The 19618-nt window shown below is 42.9% G+C and overlaps 1 protein-coding gene across 5 annotated transcripts in view; it reads left to right on the top strand.

The window, feature by feature from the left end:
• PDE4DIP (phosphodiesterase 4D interacting protein) overlaps positions 1-19390 on the top strand; it is a 204184-nt gene extending 184794 nt beyond the window's left edge. For 4 of the 5 annotated variants that reach the window (XM_061183602.1, XM_061183604.1, XM_061183603.1 and 1 more), the window contains 9 exons: positions 554-743; positions 1358-1482; positions 11394-11633; positions 13012-13128; positions 13647-13873; positions 15029-15172; positions 16272-16410; positions 16703-16749; positions 18392-18506. In XM_061183602.1, coding sequence (XP_061039585.1) covers positions 554-743; positions 1358-1482; positions 11394-11633; positions 13012-13128; positions 13647-13873; positions 15029-15172; positions 16272-16410; positions 16703-16749; positions 18392-18433 — 1271 coding nt within the window. In that variant the 3' untranslated portion in view covers positions 18434-18506. Of the gene's footprint in view, positions 1-553; positions 744-1357; positions 1483-11393; positions 11634-13011; positions 13129-13646; positions 13874-15028; positions 15173-16271; positions 16411-16702; positions 16750-17660; positions 17713-18391 lie in introns of all 5 variants that reach the window. The other variant, XM_061183609.1, reaches the window with a different exon arrangement.
• Positions 19391-19618: the final 228 nt, after the last annotated feature.

The following is a 19618-nucleotide window of genomic DNA, read 5'->3' as shown; positions in this document are numbered from 1 at the left end:
TGAGAAGATAGTAAGATTTAAAAGAGCTCAGTCTGCCGGGCACAGGTGATTCCGCCCCAGACGACTGACAGCACCGGAGCCTTATTCTCAGAGTCCCTGTCAATAGTCTTTGAGAAACCATGAAGATCAGAGAGATGCCGCAAGACCGGGAAAGAACAGATGGCTCTATTTGCAATATGATGAAAACAATATATATACTAAAAACTGTAGACAAGAAATTTTGATGTTGATCCTTGGCAAAATTCAAGAATGGATTACTGCACAGAAGGTATGTGAGGGCTTAGAAAACAGTGAGCGTCAGGAAGCAGAGTGTTTTCTCTAAAAGCAAGGTGGGCCGTATTAAATCAGAGGATCAAAGGGCATTGCAGAGAAGGAGGTTCCCATCCCCCTGAGTGTGTGGATATAATAGCAGACCCTCCCTTTATCTCTCCTGGCAGCATAAGCTGGCCTTCCTTTTGCTTTAGTTCTATTTGTCAGGATGGATGTGCTGGGGCTCAGCTTGCTGCCGACCTTCGGCCCTACAATATATGTACTCCTGTGTTCTGCTCACCAGAGCACTCCCAGGAAACAGAATGCCTGAGGGAGGCTCTGCTGACCTCTCGATCCCGGCTTCAAGAGCTGGAAATGGAGCGGGAGCACCAAAAGGTGGAACGGCAGCAGCTTTTGGAAGACTTGAAGGAGAAGCAGCAGGAGATCTTGCATTTCGAGGAGGAACGACTATCTCTCCAGGAGAAAGACTCCAGGTTAGAGGGAGCCCATGGATAAGGAAGGTGGCCCATTTTCAGATTTAGCAAAAGGGATATTGGCAAGACGGTTAATGGTCTTGCCATTGAGGTTTTTGGAAACCTCAATATCCCCTCCGCTATTCCGGATTTATGGGTAACTTTGAACAGAAGGAAGGACTTCTCTGGGAATGTCTTTTTCACTCCAAAGTTGAGAGAGTAAAACCCTGTTATGGAAGGCTTCGGCATATCAGATTCTGGAGAAAGTACATTCTCGTGCTTCCAGTTAGTTTTAAGATATTAGTCCCACCATAACCTAGGAAGCTTCTACACTAGCCATGATGCTAGTCCCCAGCATAAACCCTGTAACTGCTTGACAACATGAAAAGAGCAATGTGGGGCAGTAAGAATACCAGGTAGTGTGTCCTAGGTATGGTAGCTAATGGCATGACTCCAAGCACAGTTACTTTACCTTCCAAGCCTCTGTTGCCACATCTGTAAAATAAAAGCGATGGTCTTCCTGACCCCTGAGTTGACATCTAGGGCTAGAATTCTATGATGCAGAAGTTGGCTCACAGCCTCTTGCCCTGGTGGGGCCCCACGAGCTCAGCAGACCCTCGCTTCTCCCCTGACAGGCTGCAGCATAAGCTGGCCCTCTTGCAGCATCAGTGTGAAGAGAAACAGCAGCTTTTCCAGTCCCTCCAGTCAGAGCTACAGATCTACGAGGCACTTTATGGCAATTCCAAGAAGGGGCTGAAAGGTATGTTGTCCCTTCTTCCCCACCCTATGAGCTTCTTGTTCTTGCTAAGGGTCCCAGTGAAGTCTTTACCTTGGGAGTTGTGGAGATCTTGGAAACCTATCTTGCTCTGTCTCAGAAAAATAACCTCAGTCATTGAGGATCCCAATAAGAAGAGAGGGGAGCTCTCACACACAGAGCCCAGAGGTTGGTGACATGAGCAAGATCCAGCCTCGACATCCTTAAAAATAGGCCACAGGAGTCGAACTACACCCACCTGCATGGTCTGAGACAAGTTAATCAAAGTCCAGATTATACAGTAATTCAAAAAAAAAAAAAAAATACACAGAACTGTCCTGGTGATATCATCATTTGAAAACGTCTTTAATGTTTTGAATTCTGATCACCCATGCAGCCAATGTTGCAGACAACCTGCTCTTACCCCAGTGAGAAAATTAAACGTTTTTTTTAAAGAAATTTTTATTCTGGAATTTTTGTCAGAAAAATAATTTGCAGATATATTCTCCAAGTCTTTTTAGTGTCTTTGAAAGACAAAACTTTTAAATTTTGTTGAAGATCAATTAATCAAATTTTTTGTTTTATCATTTATGCTTTTCTTTATGTCCTAGCTAAGAAATCTTTGTCTATCTCAAGATCATAAAGATTTCCTTGTATTTTTCTTCTTGCAGTTTTATAGCTTTTGCTCTTATGTTTAGGACTGCATTTCATTTTGAGTTAATTTTGTATACGAAGTGAGAAAAAGGTTAAAGTTATTTTTTTCCCATATTGATATCCAGTTTTTCCAGCACCATCTGTTACAAAGACTGCCATTTTCCCATTGAATTACCTTGGCAGCTTTACAATCAATTGACCGTAACTTCTGTTAGTAATATTTTGTAATTTTTAGTATATTCATCTTTCATATTTTAACTTATACATAAATATTCCTCATGTGTGGGATACATGTGTGTGGGATAACATTTTTATTTCAATTGCCAAATAATTGTTTTTTTTGCTAGGATATACAAACACAATGGATTTTTCATCACCATGACCATCTTCTAATTGCTTGGCAATCTATTGAAAAACAATTGCCAAGGCAAAAAAAATCACTTCTCGATATATGTGTGAGTCTATTTCTGAATTCTCCATTCTGTTCCATTAATCAATATGCCTATTCTTACACCAATACCAAACTGTCTACATTGTTAGAGTTGTATAGTAAATTTTGAAATCAGGTTGGGTAAGTCTTCATACTTTGTTCCCTTTTTGTTTTTTTTCTCTTTTTAAAAAATTTTTAAAATTTATTTTTTATATTGGAGTATATTTGACTTACAATGTGTGTTAGTTTCAGGTGTACAGAAAAGTGATTTAGTTATACATATATCAATCCTTTCTCAGAATCTTTTCCCATATAGGTTATTGCAGAGTATTGAGTTCCCTGTGCTACACAGTAGGTCCTTGTTGATTATCTATTTTATATTAAAGTGTGTATATGTTAATCCCAACCTCCTAATTTATCACTCCCTCCCCCCCACCCTTTCCGCTTTGGTAACCATAAGTTTGTTTACTAAGTCTGTGAGTCAGTTTGTTTTGTAAATAAGTTCATTTGTATCATTTTTTAAGATTCTACATATAAATGATATCATATGATATTTGTTTCTCTGTCTGACATACTTCATTTAGTATGATAATCTCTAGGTCCATCCATGTTGCTGCAAATAGTATTATTTCATTCTTTTTTATGGCTGAGTAATATTGCATTGTATATATGTACCATATCTTCTTTTTTTTTTCTTTTTATTCTTTTGAGACATTTTTTTTAACATCTTTATTGGAGTATAATTGCTTTACAGTGTTGTGTTAGTTTCTGCTCTATAACAAAGTGAATCAGCGATATGTATACATATATCCCCATACCCACTCTCTCTTGCATGTCCCTCCCACCCTCCCTATCCCACGCTTCTAGGTGGTCACAAAGCACAGAGCTGATCTCCCTGTGGGATGCAGCTGCTTCCCACTAGCTATCTATTTTACATTTGGTAGTGTATATATGTCAATGCTATTCTCTCACTTCATCCCAGCTTACCTGTCCCCCTCCAAGGGGGAAGTCCCTCTTGAGTGTCCTCAAGTCCATTCTCCACGTCTGCGTCTTTATTCCTGTCCTGCCCCTAGGTTCATCAGAACCTTTTTTTTTTTTTTTAGATTCCATATATATGTGTTAGCATATGGTATTTCTTTTTCTCTTTCTGACTTACTTCACTCTGTATGACAGAGTCTAGGTCCATCCACCTCACTGCAAATAACTCAATTTCGTTTCTTTTTTATTTTATTCTATTTTATTTTATTAACATCTTTATTGGAGTATAATTGCTTTACAATGGTGTGTTAGTTTCTGCTTTACAACAAAGTGAATCACCTATACATATACATATATCCCCATATCTCCTCCCTCTTGTGTCTCCCTCCCACCCTCCCTATCCCAGCCCTCTAGGTGGTCACAAAGCACAGAGCTGATCTCCCTGTGCTATGTGGCTGCTTCCCACTAGCTAGCTATTTTGGTAGTATATATAAGTCCATGCCCCTCTCTCACTTCGTCCCAGCTTACCCTTCCCCCTCCCTGTGTCCCCAGGTCCATTCTCTACATCTGCATCTTTATTTCTGTCCTGTCCCTAGGTTCTTCATAACCATTTTTTTTCTTTAGATTCCACATATGTGTATTACCATATGGTATTTGTTTTTCTCTTTCTGACTTACTTCACTCTGCATGACAGATTCTAGGTCCATCCACCTCACTACAAATAACTCAGTTTCGTTTCTTTTTATGGCTGAGTAATATTCCATTGTATATATGTGCCACTTCTTCTTTATCCATTCATCTGTTGATGGACACTTAGGTTGCTTCCATGTCCTGGCTATTGTAAATAGAGCTGCAATGAACATTGTGGTACATAACTCTTTTTTTTTTTTTTTAATTATTTATTTATTTATTTTTGGCTGTGCTGGGTCTTCGCCACTGCGTGTGGGCTCTCTCTAGTTGTGGCGAGCAGGGGCCACTCCTCCCTGTGGTGCGTGGGCCTCTCGTTGAGGTGGACTCTCCTGCTGTGGAGCACGGGCTCTAGGCACGCAGGCCTCAGCAGTTGCAGCACTTAGGCTCAGTAGCTGTGGCTCGCAGGCTCCAGAGCGCAGGCTCAGCAGTTGTGGCGCATGGGCTTAGTTGCTCCGCGGCATGTGGGATCCTCCCGGACCAGGGATCGAACCTGCGTCCCCTGCATCGGCAGGCGGACTCCCAACCACTGCGCCACCAGGAAAGCCCCATAACTCTTTTTGAATTATGGTTTTCTCAGGGTATATGCTCAGGAGTGGGATTGGTGGATCATATGGTAGCTCTGTTTTTAGTTTTTTAAGGAACCTCCATACTGTTCTCCATAGTGGCTGTACCAATTTACATTCCCACCGACAGTGTAGGAGGGTTCCCTTTTCTCCACACCATCTCCAGCATTTATTGTTTGTAGATTTTTTGTTGATGGACATTCTGACCAGTGTGAGGGGATACCTCATTGTAGTTTCGACTTGTATTTCTCTAATAATTAGCAATGTTGAGCATCTTTTCATGTGCTTTTTGGCCATCTGTATGTCTTCTTTGGAGAAATGTCTATTTAGATCTTTTGCCCATTTTTGGCTTGGGTGGTTTTGTTTTTTGATATTGAATTGTATCAGCTGTTTCTGTATTTTGGAGATTAATCCCTTGTCAGTCACATTGATTGAAAATATTTTCTCCCATTCTGTGGGGTGTCTTTTCATTTTGTTTATGGTCTCCTTTGCTGTGCAAAAGCTTTTAAGTTTAATTAGGTCCCATATCTTTATTTTGGTTTTTATTTCCTTAGTCTAGGAGGTGGATCCAAAAAGATATTGCTGCGATTTATGTCAAAGAGTGTTCTGCCTATGTTTTTCTCTAAGAGTTTTATAGTATCTGGTCTGACATTTAGATCTTTAATCCATTTTGAGTTTATTTTTGTGTATGGTGTTAGGGGATGTTCTAATTTCATTCATTTACATGTAGCTGTCCAGTTCTCCTAGCACCACTTATTGAAGAAACTACCTTTTATCCATTTTGTAGGCTTGCCTCCTTTGTTGTTGATTAATTGACAATAGGTGCATAGGTTTATATCTGGGATTTCTATCCTGTTCCATTGATCTATAAGTCTGTTTTTGTGCCAGTACCATACTGCTTTGATTACTGTAGCTTTGTATTATAGTCTCAAGTCAAGGAGCCTGATTCCTCCAGCTTTGTTTTTCTTTCTCAAGATTGCTTTGGCTATTTGGGGTCTTTTGTGTTTCCATACAAATTTTAAGACTTTTTGTTTTAGATCTGCAAAAAATTCCATTGGTAATTTGATAGGGATTGCATCAAATCTGTAGACTGCCTTGGGTAGTGTAGTCATTTTGACAATATTGATTCTTCCAATCCAAGAACATGGTATATCTTTGATCTGTTTGTGTCATCTTTGATTTCTTTCATCAGCATCATAGATTTCAGAGTACAGGTTTTTTGCCTCCTTAGGTAGGTTTATACCTAGGTATTTTATTCTTTTTGATGTGATGGTAAATGGGATTGTTTCCTTAATTTCTCTTTCTGATCTTTTGTTGTTAGTATATAGAAATGCAAGAGATTTCTGTGTATTAATTTTGTATCCTGCAACTTTACCAAATTCATTGATGAGCTCTAGGAGTTTTCTGGTAGCATCTTTAGGATTTTCTATGTGTAGAATCATGTCATCTGCAAAAAGTGACAGTTTTACTTCTTCTTTTCCAATTTGGATTCCTTTTATTTCTTTTTTCTCTCTGATTGCTGTGGCTAGGACTTCCGAAACTATGTTGACTAAAAGTGGTGAGAGTGGACATCCTTGTCTTGCTCCTGATTTTAGAGGAAATGCTTTCAGCTTCACACCATTGAGTATAATGTTAGCTGTGGGTTTGTCATATATGGCCTTTGTTATGTTGAGGTAAGTTCCCTCTGTGCCCACTTTCTGGAGAGTTTTTATCATAAATGGGTGTTGGATTTTGTCAAAAGCCTTTTCTGCCTCTATTGAGATGATCATATGGTTTTTATTCTTCAATTTGTTAATATGGTTTATCACACCGATTGATTTGTGGATATTGAAAAATCCTTGCAGCCCTGGGTTAAATCCCACTTGATTGTGGTGTATGATCCTTTTAATGTTTTGCTGGATTCAGTTTGCTAGTATTTTTGGGGGGGGGGATTTTTGTGTTTATGTTCATCAGTGATATTGGCCTGTAATTTTTTTTGTGTGGTCTCTTTGTCTGGTTTTGGTATCAGGGCGATTGTGGCCTCATAGAATGAGTTTGGGAGTGTTCCTTCCTCTACAATATTTTGCAATAGTTTCAGAAGGATAGGTGTTAACTCTTCTCTAAAGGTTTGATAGAATTTGCCTCTGAAGCCATCTGGTCCTGGACTTTTGTTTGTTGAAAGTGTTTTAATCAGTTTCAATTTCAGTAATTGTGATTGGTCTATTCATATTTTCTATTTCTTTCTGGTTCAGTTTTGGGAGATTGTACCTTTCTAAGAATTTGTCCATTTCTTCTAGGTTGCTCATTTTATTGGCATATAGTTGCTTGTAGTAGTCTCTTATGATCCTTTATATTTCTATGGTGTTCATTGTAACTTCTTTTTCATTTCTAATTTTATTGATATGAGCCTTCTCCCTTTTCTTCTTGGTGAGTCTGGCTAACGGTTTATCAATTTTGTTTATCTTTTCAAATAACCAGCTTTTGGTTTAATTGATCTTTTCCATTGTTTTCTTTGTCTCTATTTCATTTATTTCTGCTCTGATCTTTATGATTTTTTTCCTTCTGCTATCTTTGGGTTTTGTTTGATCTTCTTTCTATAGTTGCTTTAGGTGTAAGGTTAGGTTGTTTATTTGATATTTTTCTTGTTTCCTGAGGTAAGATTGTACTGCTGTAAACTTCCCTAAGAACTGCTTTTGCTGCATCCCATAGGTTTTGGATCATCATGTTTTCATTTTCATTTGTTTCTAGGTATTTTTTTTAAACTTCCTCTTTGATTTCTTCAATAATCCATTGGTTGTTTAGAAGCATATTGTTTTGCCTCCACGTGTTTGTGTCTTTTTAGTTTATTTTTTTTCTTGTAGTTGATTTCTAATATCATAGTGTTGTGGTTGAAAAAGATGCTTGATATGATTTCAATTTTCTTAAATTTATCAAGGCATGCTCTCTGGTTCAGCAAGTGGTCAGTCCTGGAGAATGTTGCATGTGCAATTGAGAAGAATTTGTATTCTGCTGCTTTTAGATGGAATGCTCTATAAATATCAATTCTATTTGGTCTAATGTGTCATTGAAGGCCTATGTTTCCATATTGATTTTCTGTCTGGATGATCTGTCCATTGATGTAAGTGGTGTGTTAAAGTCCCCCACTATTATTGTGTTACTGTTGATTTTTCCTTTTATGGCTGTTAGCATTTGCCTTATATATTGAGGTGCTCCTATGTAGGGTGCATATATATGTACAATTGTTATATCTTCTTGGATTGATCTTTTGGTCATTATGCAGTGTCCTTCTTTTAGTCTTTGTTTTAAAGTCTATTTTGTCTGATATGAGTATTGCTACTCCAGCTTTCTTTTGATTCCATTTGCATGGAATATCTTTTTCCATCCCCTCACTTTTAGTCAGTATATGTCCCTAGATCTGAAGTGGGCCTTTTGTAGACAGCATATATATGGGTCTTGTTTTTGTATCCATTCAGCCAGTCTATGTCTTTTGGTTGGAGTATTTAATCCATTTACATTTAAGGTAATTACTGATATGTATGTTCTTATTGCGGTTTTGTTAATTGTTTTGGATTTGTTTTTGCAGGTCTTTTTTCTTCCCTTCCTCTTCTGTTCCCATCTCTTGTGATTTGATGATTATATTTAGTGTTGTGTTTGGATTGATTTTTTGTGTGTGCATGTATCAATTGTAGATTTTTGGTTTGCAGTTACCATGAGATTTTGAGATAGCAGTCTCTCTATATATATATATATATATATATATATATACAAGATTTTTTTAAGTTGCTAGTCTCTTACTTTCAAATGCATTTCCAATATCCTGCATCTGTACTCTCCTCTTCTCACAATTGCTGGTTTTGATATCACATTAGTGTGTGGGTGATTTCCTACCTTTACAGTATGTTTGCCTTACCAGTGAGCTTTCCCTTTCATAATTTTCTTATTTCTCATTGTGGCCTTTTCTTTTTGGCTTAGAGGAATTCCTTTAGCATTTGTTGTAAAGCTGGTTTGGTGGTGCTAAATTCTTTTAGCTTTTGCTTTTCTGTAAAGCTTTTGATTTCTCCATCAAATCTGAATGATAGCCTTGCTGGGTAGAGTATTCTTGGTTGTACGTTTTCCCCTTTCATCATTTTAAATATATTGTGCCACTCCATTCTGGCCTGCAGAGTTTCTGCTCAAAAATCAGCTGATAACCTTATGGTGATTCTCTTGTATGTTATTTGTTGCTCTTCCCTTGTTGTTTTTAATATTTTTTCTTTGTCTTTAATTTTTGTCAGTTTGATTAATATGTGTCTCGGCATGTTCCTCCTTGGGTTTATCCTCTATGGGACTCTCTGCTATTCCTGGACTTGGCTGACTGTTTTCTTTCCCATGTTAGGGAATTTTCAGCTATTATCTCTTCAAATATTTTCTCAGGCCCTTTCTCTCTCTCTCTTTTCCTTCTGGGACCCCTATAATGTGAATGTTGGTGCATTTAATGTTGTCCCAGAGATCTCTTAAAGTGTCCTCATTTCTTTTCATTCATTTTTCTTTATCCTGTTCCACAGCAGTGATTTCCACCATTCTGTCTTCCAGCCCACTTATCTGTTCTTCTGCCTCATTTATTCTGCTATTGATTCCTTCTAGTGTATTTTTCATTTCAGTTATTGTATTGTTCAACTCTGTTTGTTTGTTCTTTAGTTCTTCTAGGTCTTTGTTAAACATTTCTGTATCTTCTCAATCTGTGCCTGCATTCTTTTTCCGTGATTTTGAATCATCTTTACTATCATTACTCTGAATTCTTTTTCAGGTAGATTGCCTGTCTCCACTTCACTTAGTTGTTCTTCTGGGGTTTTATCTTGTTCCTTCATGTGGAACATATTTCTCTGCTTTCTCATTTTGTCTAACTTTCTGTGTTTGTCGTCTCCTTTCCATAGGCTGCAGGATTGTAGTTCTTCTTGCTTCTGATGTCTGCCCCCTGGTGGGTGAGGTTGGTCTAGGGGCTTGTGCAGGCTTCCTGGTGGGAGTGACTGGTGCCTGCCCACTTGTGGGTGAAGTTGGGTCTTGTCCATCTGCTGGGCAGGGCCAAGTCATGGGGTATGTTTAGAGGGAGCAGTGGACTCTGGACAACTTTATGCAGCCTGTCTGCTGATGGTTGGTACTGTGTTCCCACCCTGTTGGTTGTTTGGCCTGAGGCATCCCAGTATTGGATCCTGCAGGCTGTTGGGTGGGGCCAGTTCTCAGTGCCAAAATGGCGACCTCTAGGAGAGCTCATGCTGTTGAATATTCCCTGGGGCCTCCACCACCAGTGTTCTTGTCCCCACAGTTAGCCACACCTGACTCCTGCCTCCTCAGGAGACCCTCCAAGACCTGCAGGTAGGTATGGCCCAGGCTCCTGTGGAGTCGTTGCTTTGCCCTGGGTCCCAGTGCTCATGAAACCTTTTTGCACTCTCTAAGACTGGAGTCTCTGTTTCTCACAGTCCTTTGGAGATCCTACACTTAAGCCCCACTGGCCTTCAAAACCAAATGCTCTGGTAGCTCCTCCTCCCTATTACAGTACCCCAGGCTGGGGAGCCTGACATGGGGCTCAGAACTCTCATTCCTGTGGGAGAACCTCTGAAATATAATTATTTTCCCGTTTGTGGAAGCGGTTATGGGATTTGATTATATCATGAAAGCACCCCTCCTACCATCTTGTTGTGGCTTCTTCTTTGTCTTTGGATGCAGAATATCTTTTTTGGTAGGTTCCAGTGTTTTTTGTTGATGGTTGTTCAGCAGTTAGTTGTGATTTTGGTGTTTTCATGAGAGGAGGTGAGCTCAAGTCCTTCTACTCTGCCATCTTGTCCTGCACTCCTCTTCATTTATCCCATTTAGTGAGAATATTCATATAGCTCATTGCAAAAATATTAATGTGTTTGGTTAAGGCCTGTGGCCCTGATGCAACTGGGTGCATGTATTATATGGTATATGCATCCTATAGCCTTGCTAAAAACCAAAACAAATTCTATCTTTTTAACTACATTGGGCTTCAACGTTTTTAGATGAGCAATTGTGGTCTTGTAGAATATCTCTTAGATCTCTTCTTCCCCCAGTACATAGAAACAGGCTATGAGTGGTGAGTGGAGGTAAAAAAAAACTGGAAGAACTTGAGAAGTTCAGTTAGTTATGATCCCTGGTCTGTGGTACCCCACTCCCATTCTTACATGCTGCCCAAAGCCCTGATGCCTTCCTCCTCCTCTCCCTTTGATTCCTGAATGTGGAGGTCATCACATCTCCTTCTCCCTCAGCCCCTCCCCTTCTCTAGTTCAGTATTGATCTCCTGCCCTGGAAGACCCTGCTGTCTAGCCTGCAGGACTGATGTTAATAAGGTGAAATAATAGGCTGGACTTATCTGCCAATCAAATGCCCTCTAGATGGACGAGGGTCATTTGAGCCTCCAAGGAAACTGCATGCTGGAGTGTTTGCCATCTCAGTGTGCACCAGGCCCTGCACAGGAAAAGTGACATATCCATCACAGGTGTGTTCCTGGGACCCTGAAATTACAGTGGGGTCCTTGGCAGAAAGGAATGTCAGAGGAGTGTTCTGACAAATGCTTGGAAATACTTGGTTCAGTGCCACCAGACCCCCCGTCCTCTCTCTACTTTCAGCTTACACCTGGGATGCCTGTCACCAAGTCCCTTTGAGCAGTGACTTGAGCCACCTGATGGCAGAGATCCGAGCTTTGAGAGGGCAGCTGGAGCAGAGCATTCATGTGAACAACTGTCTGCGACTACAGCTCGAGCAGCAGTTGGATGGTGGTGCCAGCAAAACCAGCCTCAGCCCCTCCTCTGTTAACCAGAAATTCCCCACCAACACTGACCCTGGAAACAAGCAGCTGCTCTTCCAAGGTAGGAAGGAAAAGGGAATCAGGAAGCCCTCAGCCAATGAGGAGGTCCCCAGGATGTCTACGGTAGAAGGGGCAATCTTGTCTCTTCCACACTCCTTAAGGTCAGGGTGAAATCGAAGATGCTTCAATACAGTGCCTTGAGAGCATGGGATTTAAGGTCAGATCTGGCTCCAGATTCTGAGTTTGACACTTATATGTTGTTTGCCTTGTGTTTAAACTCCTCAGGTATTTAAGCCTTAGTTTCCTCATCTTTAACATGAGGATAATAATAATATACGCTGTGCATAGTTATATGGAGCATTAAGTGAAATAATTTACAAGTGCCTGATGCAATAAGTGCTCAACAGTTAACAGCTGTATGTATTAATGCCTATTCTTTATATTTGCAGAGTGCTTTAAAATTTACCACATTTTCAAATGAATTTTCAAATAATTTCATCAGAGCTAGGGCAGATTTTACTATCTCTGTATTTCACATGAGAAAACGTAGGCAATGAGACAATTAACTGACATGCTAAGGTTTACAGGAGTTAAGAGGCCAACCCAAGATTCGAAGCAGAAGTTTTGATCTGCTCTCTGAGTTCCTCCCACCTCACTATGCTCCTCCCACCTCACTATGCTCTGTCTCGGTGTTGCTTCTCTTTCCTCTCATGCTTTCCCCTCTCAGAGCCTCCCCACAGCACCAGCCAGGACTCATCTGAACTGGCTCAGTCACTCCTCCTCATCATCATACAGCAACAGAGGCCTGAGGTGGAAAGCAGGTTCTAAGCCACATTTGCCTGAGCAGGATCATTTCTGTCTCTTCGTGATATTTTCCAATTCCTCCCCTGGAGGATTGCTGCCTGGTCTCCAATAGGGCATCTCAAACTCACCAAGGCTTACATCTCCTATTCTTCTTATACTACTACATGCTTTCTAGTATGTCTCTTTCTTATACTACTACGTATTTTCCAGCACTGACTCATCAGAATGGTGATTAGAGTGCTGAGTTTAATCTCCAATAAATCCATTCATTCTTTGATCAAATATTTTTAACATATATACTACATATATTTATACATATTTATATTTAGTTAAAAAGCATTGTATTAGACACACTGTATACAATATTATATTCAAATCAGGGGTTATAAAAATATATCTAATAATTTTTCAAACTAGAAGTTGCTTTCTCACGGAACAGCGTTCAATTACAGGAACATCTTGCTCCAAATTAAGTGGTTCGTTTGCCACTGGTTTTGACGTGGTACATGGGTGATGATTATGTAAGAGGAGAGTCATGTTGCCTTAGATCTCCAGTAGTGAAGATAGGCTGTGCATGTGTTTGGGGAGCAGTGTATTCCAGGGTTCCTAAAGTTGTGGTTATCTTTACTCCCTAGATTCAGTTGCCTCCCCTCCAGTTCGGGATGTGGGCATGAATTCTCCACTTCTGGTCTTCCCCAGCTCTTCTTCTGCTGCTCATGGCTCAGAGACCACAACCTTCAATAGGACAAATGGTAAACAGGGCAACTACAGGACTCAGGGTCTAATGATGGAAAATGACTAAAGCAAGTAACCTTTGGTTCTCTATGTGCACATTATCTGAATTTAGAGATTTTTCTCTGCATGTCCCACGGCCTTTAGCCCTACTCATTCCACCTCCTGTGGCTGCCTTTTTTATCATTATTCTTCCTCCTGTGGTTTTCCTATTGCTCTGGTATTTCTTCATTGCACTATAATCTCTTCCTTCTTGAAAGTGCTCTCTGTATCCAGCTTAATTTCCTTGTCCTTGTGTCTTCTCAACCCCCAAATTTAAAATTTTTTAAATTTGTCCTGAATATTTCATTTGTCAATAAGGATAAAATTTGCCTCCTGGCAATTTAGAACCAGAATATCTATGGACTTCACACTTGTACTTGCCAAGACTGTCATTCTTGTTTCTGGCCTCTTTCACTATTTGATGTCCATTTTGGATTGAACTGAGGATGATTATGAATAACAGTAGATTCTGTGTTATTGTGGTTTTATTCTTCAGAGCTGGGTTTGGATGCTTCTCCAGTAATGAAGAACCCTCCCAAGCTGGAGGGTGATGCTACTGATGGCTCCTTTGCCAATAAGCATGGCCGCCATGTCATTGGCCACATTGATGACTACAATGCCCTAAGCCAGCAGATTGGGGAGGGCAGACTGCTGGTCAAGAAGATAGCGTCGCTCATGAGATCAACCTGCAACTTCCCTGGCCTTGAAGCTCCAGGCACAGAGGTAATCACGTTTTAGCTCTTAGGTGCACCTTTTCCTTAGGCCCTTTCTTCTTCTGATTTTAGCTTCTTCTCCCTCTATTTTTTTTTCCTGCTCCACATCTCCCATCAGCTGAGGATACATCTTCCATTTATATCCAGCTAGGCCTTTTATCTTCAGCTGCTAATTTCACTACAAGCTCCGCCCTGTTCCAGATGTAGCTGACTTGCTATTTCCCCTCAGAACCACAGAAAAGCATGTGCAGCATTGCCGTCCTCATCAGTAGAGCACGTTAAGCATCAACGTACACACAATGCTGTACTGAGTACCCTTTGGTAGCTTATTATCTGCTAAAGTCATGCTGGCATATGACCATCTGTGGGCAGAATAAAATCAATCAGTTGGCTGGAAAATGAGAATCTGCGTCCATATGGGCCAAATATGTGGAAGGGGTGAGAAGGGTGGCAGCCATGGGATTTCTCTGCTCACACTGAGCAAGGGGGGAGAGCAAGCAGCAAGGCTTCTCAGAGCCCTTCCCCAGGGAGAGGTCCAGGTACTAGCTGCTGTGCTGTCTGAGCTACTGGAGATGCACAGGCATGCAGGGACAGCCCTGCCCCCAGGGGCCCCCACGATAGAGAGGGATCCCCACACCTGAGTAAATAAATATAACCAGGGGCTCCAGGCACAAGGTTACAAGGGCTCTGGGTGTGAGGGCATGAACCCAGAATCGGCTGTTGTCCCAGGCAAGGAAAGTAACAGGTTCATGGGGGGGTGCCATCAGGGGATATGTAAGTTCTCGGGGGAGAACATGCCAGGTAAAGGGAGCGGCACCTCAGTTCTTCGAGCTACCAGTGGTGCAGCCCATTTGAAGCATGAGGTGTGATTTAGGGAAGGACAAGGGGGACCAGTGCAAAAATAGGGGCCTTAGACTCTGGAGTATGAAGCAGGACTAGAAGCTAAAGAGTGTGGGGGAAGCTGGAATCACATGAATTCTTGCAAATCGAGAGGTCCCTGCTGAGGTCAGAGAACCTTGGCTTCCAGGTTAGAAAAGGATTTCACAGGTTTAAGCAGGCCTGTGTCTATGCCTCACCCACAAAGGAAGCTGAGGCCTATGCTCAGCAAAAAAGAAGTGATCTCTCAGCCCCGGAGATGCCCATGGCTACCTCCCCCTTCTCCCAGGTGATGAGTAGTGAAGGCATCCACGAGCTCAGGAGCAGCGCCAACGCCCTTCACCAACGACTGGAGGAGTCGGCCTCCCTCCTCACCATGTTCTGGCGAGCAGCCTTGCCAAGCTCCCACAGCCCTGCGCTGGACAGCAAAGCGGTAAGAAGCCAGCACCCCCTACTGGTTCTGCCGTCAAATATCCTTCTGCCTCCTTGGTCTGCAGATCCTGAAGATCAGGAGCCAAATGGGCAGCTGGGACAAAGGGGACCTGAGGGGTCGTCCCTGGAGGGAGACCTCTCCTCCGTGGTGGCTGCTTTCAGTGCAGCTCTGACTCCATCCCCTCTCCCCCCGGCCCTGACCCCCAGATAAGTAATCAAAGAGCAGACGGAAAGGACATGGACGAGGCAGAGACACGAGAGCCCTGGTAACCCATAAATGTTCCGTTTCTTTAACTTTCTGAAGGTTGGCTGCGCTGAAGTTCAGGGCCATGTTAAAACATCAACATCTCCTTTCCCTTTCTAGCCCACCCCCACCTCCAGGTCCACATAGTCAGGCAGGATCACAGAATGTCACCAGGAGTCACCCAGCCTCTTGTAGCCCCCCACTGGAATCCCAGAAAATCACTTACATCTGCGTCTCAGGGTCAGGCCTGGGGAGAGTCAGCCTCCCCCAGGTGCTCTCAGATCTCGGACTGCTTTCTGGTTGGTGACCTTGGATAGGCAGGTTTCAGGATCCCTCCCAGGGGTTCCAACTCCAGACTAAGATCACTGACACTTTAGGGGCCCCAATTATGTTAATTCCAAGGAGGGAGCATTTTGCCATCTTGTGGTTGGCAGCTATATTTACAAACTTACTGTCTCAGGCCAGCCCCGTCTCCCCAGGCATGATATCCAGGTATAATATTCCTAACGACCAAGTCTTACTTGTGATGTCCAAGTGATATAACTATGTCAGCATGAAATCTGAGCTCTTGTTCACAGCTGGGAGTTTCAGTGTGGCCTGGAGTCAGGTTCTCTGCAGCAACAGGAGTGTAGCCTGTGCTAATCTGCACGGGGGCTTCCAGGTCCTCAGTGTTCCCACCTCATGGCCCATCCTGAGCCATCACCTGCTGGAGGGATTGAGAGGCTTTAACGAGGGAAATCTGCTCCAAAAATACTTGAGAAGATGGTAGAATCCTATTTGGAGTTGTAAAGAGCCACCGAACACAGGGTGCTTTAGGCCTTCTGACCATTGACAGAGAGCCTGTTTTTCTTCCCAGGGTGAGTCCATGAAAAGGCAGCTTCTGGAACTGAGAGCCAAACTATCCAAACAGGAGAGTCTCCTTCAGAGCACAGCTGAGCATCTGAAGACCGCCAACCAGCAGAAGGAGAGCATGGAACAGTTTATCTTCAGCCAGTGTGGGTGCCCCCAGCCAGGGAATGGGACAGGAAACGGGGGTCCTTCCAGGTCCCCCACCTGTGCTGTGAATGGACAGAGACCAGAGAGGTTAGGGGACGGGGGAGACCGATGTGACGTCTCTAAACCTCCTGTGCCATCAGTAATCGTGGAGGCAGAGGAGGGGACACGGGGTGGGGGGGCAGCAGGAGACCCCGAGCTCAGTGTGCAGAAAGACAAGCTTTAGAACACAAACCCAATGCAAGTGTGGGCCTACTGGTGATTTCTGCCTTTGGGGCTGCTTTCTTGTTTCAGTGACCAGGACACACGATGTTTTGAAGAAGGCAAGGACGAATTTGGAGGTAAGGAAACTACTGCACCAGTCGGAGCCATAGAGCCCGCCCCAAACTTATCACCATTTGTCGTCAGAGTGTGCAGGTGACCCTTGACCTGCTCTGACCTTCCAGGAGGAGATGTCTGGTCCATCGGTGGGAGCTCAGGTCCTCATGAGCATCCCTCTAGATTCCATCCTCATCAGCCCTCCACCCCAATCAGCAACCTCCCCTGACCTCTTAGTTGACTCTTACTTTGTCATCATCTTCTCTCCTTATTCCAATTCTGTCTCCTTTATGCCAGGTCAGGAGTGGGGAGAAATGCAGTTCAGTTGATTCTCGAGGTCAGAGGACATATGGGGTCTGCCTTTGAAGGAGCTTTCAGTAAAGGGATCCTAAGGCCAGTCATGTGTTCTGGGGTTTCCTATACCATTCTATGAAAAAATAATGGAAAGACGCAACCTAATAAGTTGATTTCACTGCACACTATTGGGCTGAAAACAGCAATTTGATTTTGATATCTCTTTTTCTTTAAGCAACAACACATGAGAAAATCCTTGGGTCTTATTGATCTGAAAGAGAATTTGGTAATAAGTAAAAACTGAAACTTAAAGGGAAAGATATTATCTCTATGGCAGACCTTCTCTACTTTTATTTAAAACACTAACACATTCTCTAGCAACTGCTTTGAGGAAAAACTTGAGGTCTTAGAAATGGCCTAAAAATCAAAAACTAAACCTTTTACCTTGGACTTTAAAGCTTTGCCATAAGCAATTAAGCATAGTCCTAGGAATGTTCCTGAATTGTAACCTAAGAGAATGTTGACCCCACAGTATGAAAACGGGTTGGGCCATAATTTAACTCTGTTTCGTTTGTTTGTTTGTTCTGCTAATTTCTTCTGTTTTTCTCTGATGATTCCTCTCTTTCCTGAGCCTTTTTAGAAGAACACTTACAAGATTGCCTCTGTAAAACCTTATTCCTGCCTCAGCAAAGGTAACCCAACAGCCTCTCATACCTGCTGGCTTCCCCAGTTTGGAAGTATCCTTCCCACTTCCCCTAGGCCACTGGAAAGGGCCCAAGGCCTGGGATCTAATCCCAGGCTTGTCACTAAGTGGCTGTGTGGCTTTGGCTGGCTCCAGTCTCTGTGAGCCTGCTGACCCTCATCTGTAAGAGGGGGCACTAGACTTAGATGATATCTGAGGTCCCTGCTGACCTGGCCCCTCCCTCTCCTCATCAAGTAAACGGAACATAAATTTAACAGGGGGACGTCCCTGCAAAATATCCTCTCCTTCCTACAGCAGGGTGTTTCTATATGTGCCTGTTTCATACTAAGCATTTCTTTTCCTGGGAAATCACAAAAGCCATCCTTTTGCTCCAAAGTGAATTGGAGAGTGAACTGACCCCTGAAGAGGGAGTGGTAGGATCCGGCCACATGCTGTGCAGTGGCTTTGAGCAGAGATATGACCACAGGAGGTGGTGGGAAGCTTTTCCTCTAACCTGGTGGCCCCAGTTGCTCCTCCAGACCTCAGCGCGTCCCCTCAGCTCATCCTCGTGACAGGCTCTCGGCGTGCTCCCGGCTTCTGTCACCACTCAGCACTCTCTCCAGCCTCGGTTAGCCACCAGCAGGGCCTGATAATGGACTCTTACTTGTTTGTGTTATTTTCGTCTGCAGGTGAAATCCCTAAGGGCTCCGCCATGCACTCCAGTCCTGTGACCCTTGCCTTCCAGGAGCCAAGCAAGAAGCGAAGCCACCAGAGGTCCTTAAAACTGCAGGGAGGATGGGCCTGCCCCCCTTCTTTGCAGCTTCCTGTCTGCTGAGGAGGATCTGGGTCCCACTCCTCCACACCTGCTAGAGGGTCTGAAAGGAGTTCGAGATGTGGCCTGATGGGGCAGGGCGAAAGGCAGAGGGCCTCTCCTGCAGTTGTTGAGGAATAACCAGCCATGGTCCACTGGGCCCAGCACTAAGCAAAACAGGCACAGTTTGTAGAGGACCTTGTGACACTGCTTCTGAACACCCCAGGGGTATGGGAACCAGCAACAGCACATTTCTCACCTTATCCTCAGAGGGTCAACTCAGGGGAAACAGGACCTGCTTCCTAGCAATGGAGCATGTGGTCCCCACACTGGAGTTCCACGGCAGATCGAAAAGCTCAGGACTGAGCAGCGGTGCCCTGCAGGACAGTGTTGGCAGACCTAACCTGGGCCAGCGAGCTGGGTCACAGTCAGGCTGGGGATTGGTCTACACTGCAGCACCTGAGTTATTTGAATCCATGTGGTGAGAGCAGTGATTCCCAGAGGCCATCTCATGCTTAGCCTAGACCTCCTATTTCTATTCTATTATGATCTCCAAAAAGTGTACTGACCTTACTCTAAATATGCTGTCCCACTTTGTCATCCCAGCTTCTCTCTGGGAACTGGGGACTAATGGCCACACCAAGCCCATTGAAAGTCTTGTGTAAAGCAAATCAGTGATCATTTTTAAGTGACATGTGAGCAACCCCCAGTTGCTAAAGCCGAGTCTGTGTCTTCACAGTGCTTTAGAATGTGTGTATGTGTGTATAAATGTATGATATATATTTATATATGTTGCTATAGCGATATGTTGAAGGCTAACATAACTGGTGGATAGGGTCAGTGGGAGGAAATGAAACAGTCTTTTTGGTGGCTATTAAAGCAAAATATGTATAAAGAAATAAAGTTTTCTTCACCTGCTTAGTTTCTAATTTCTATACCAGTCCTCAGGGTGAGTGTGTAAAAACAGGAAAGACAGACTGTCATTAAAAAGCTCACTGTCCGAAGCAGAATCAAAATGGTGGAGTCGGTGGATATGGAGCTCTTCTCCCCAACAGACATATCAAAAATACATCTACATGTGGAGCACTTCTTGAAAAGTGGCAGA

Source organism: Eubalaena glacialis, chromosome 3 (assembly GCF_028564815.1).
Source record: "Eubalaena glacialis isolate mEubGla1 chromosome 3, mEubGla1.1.hap2.+ XY, whole genome shotgun sequence".
Lineage (NCBI taxonomy): Eukaryota > Metazoa > Chordata > Mammalia > Artiodactyla > Balaenidae > Eubalaena > Eubalaena glacialis.
This window is presented reverse-complemented; position numbering and strand designations above follow the sequence as displayed.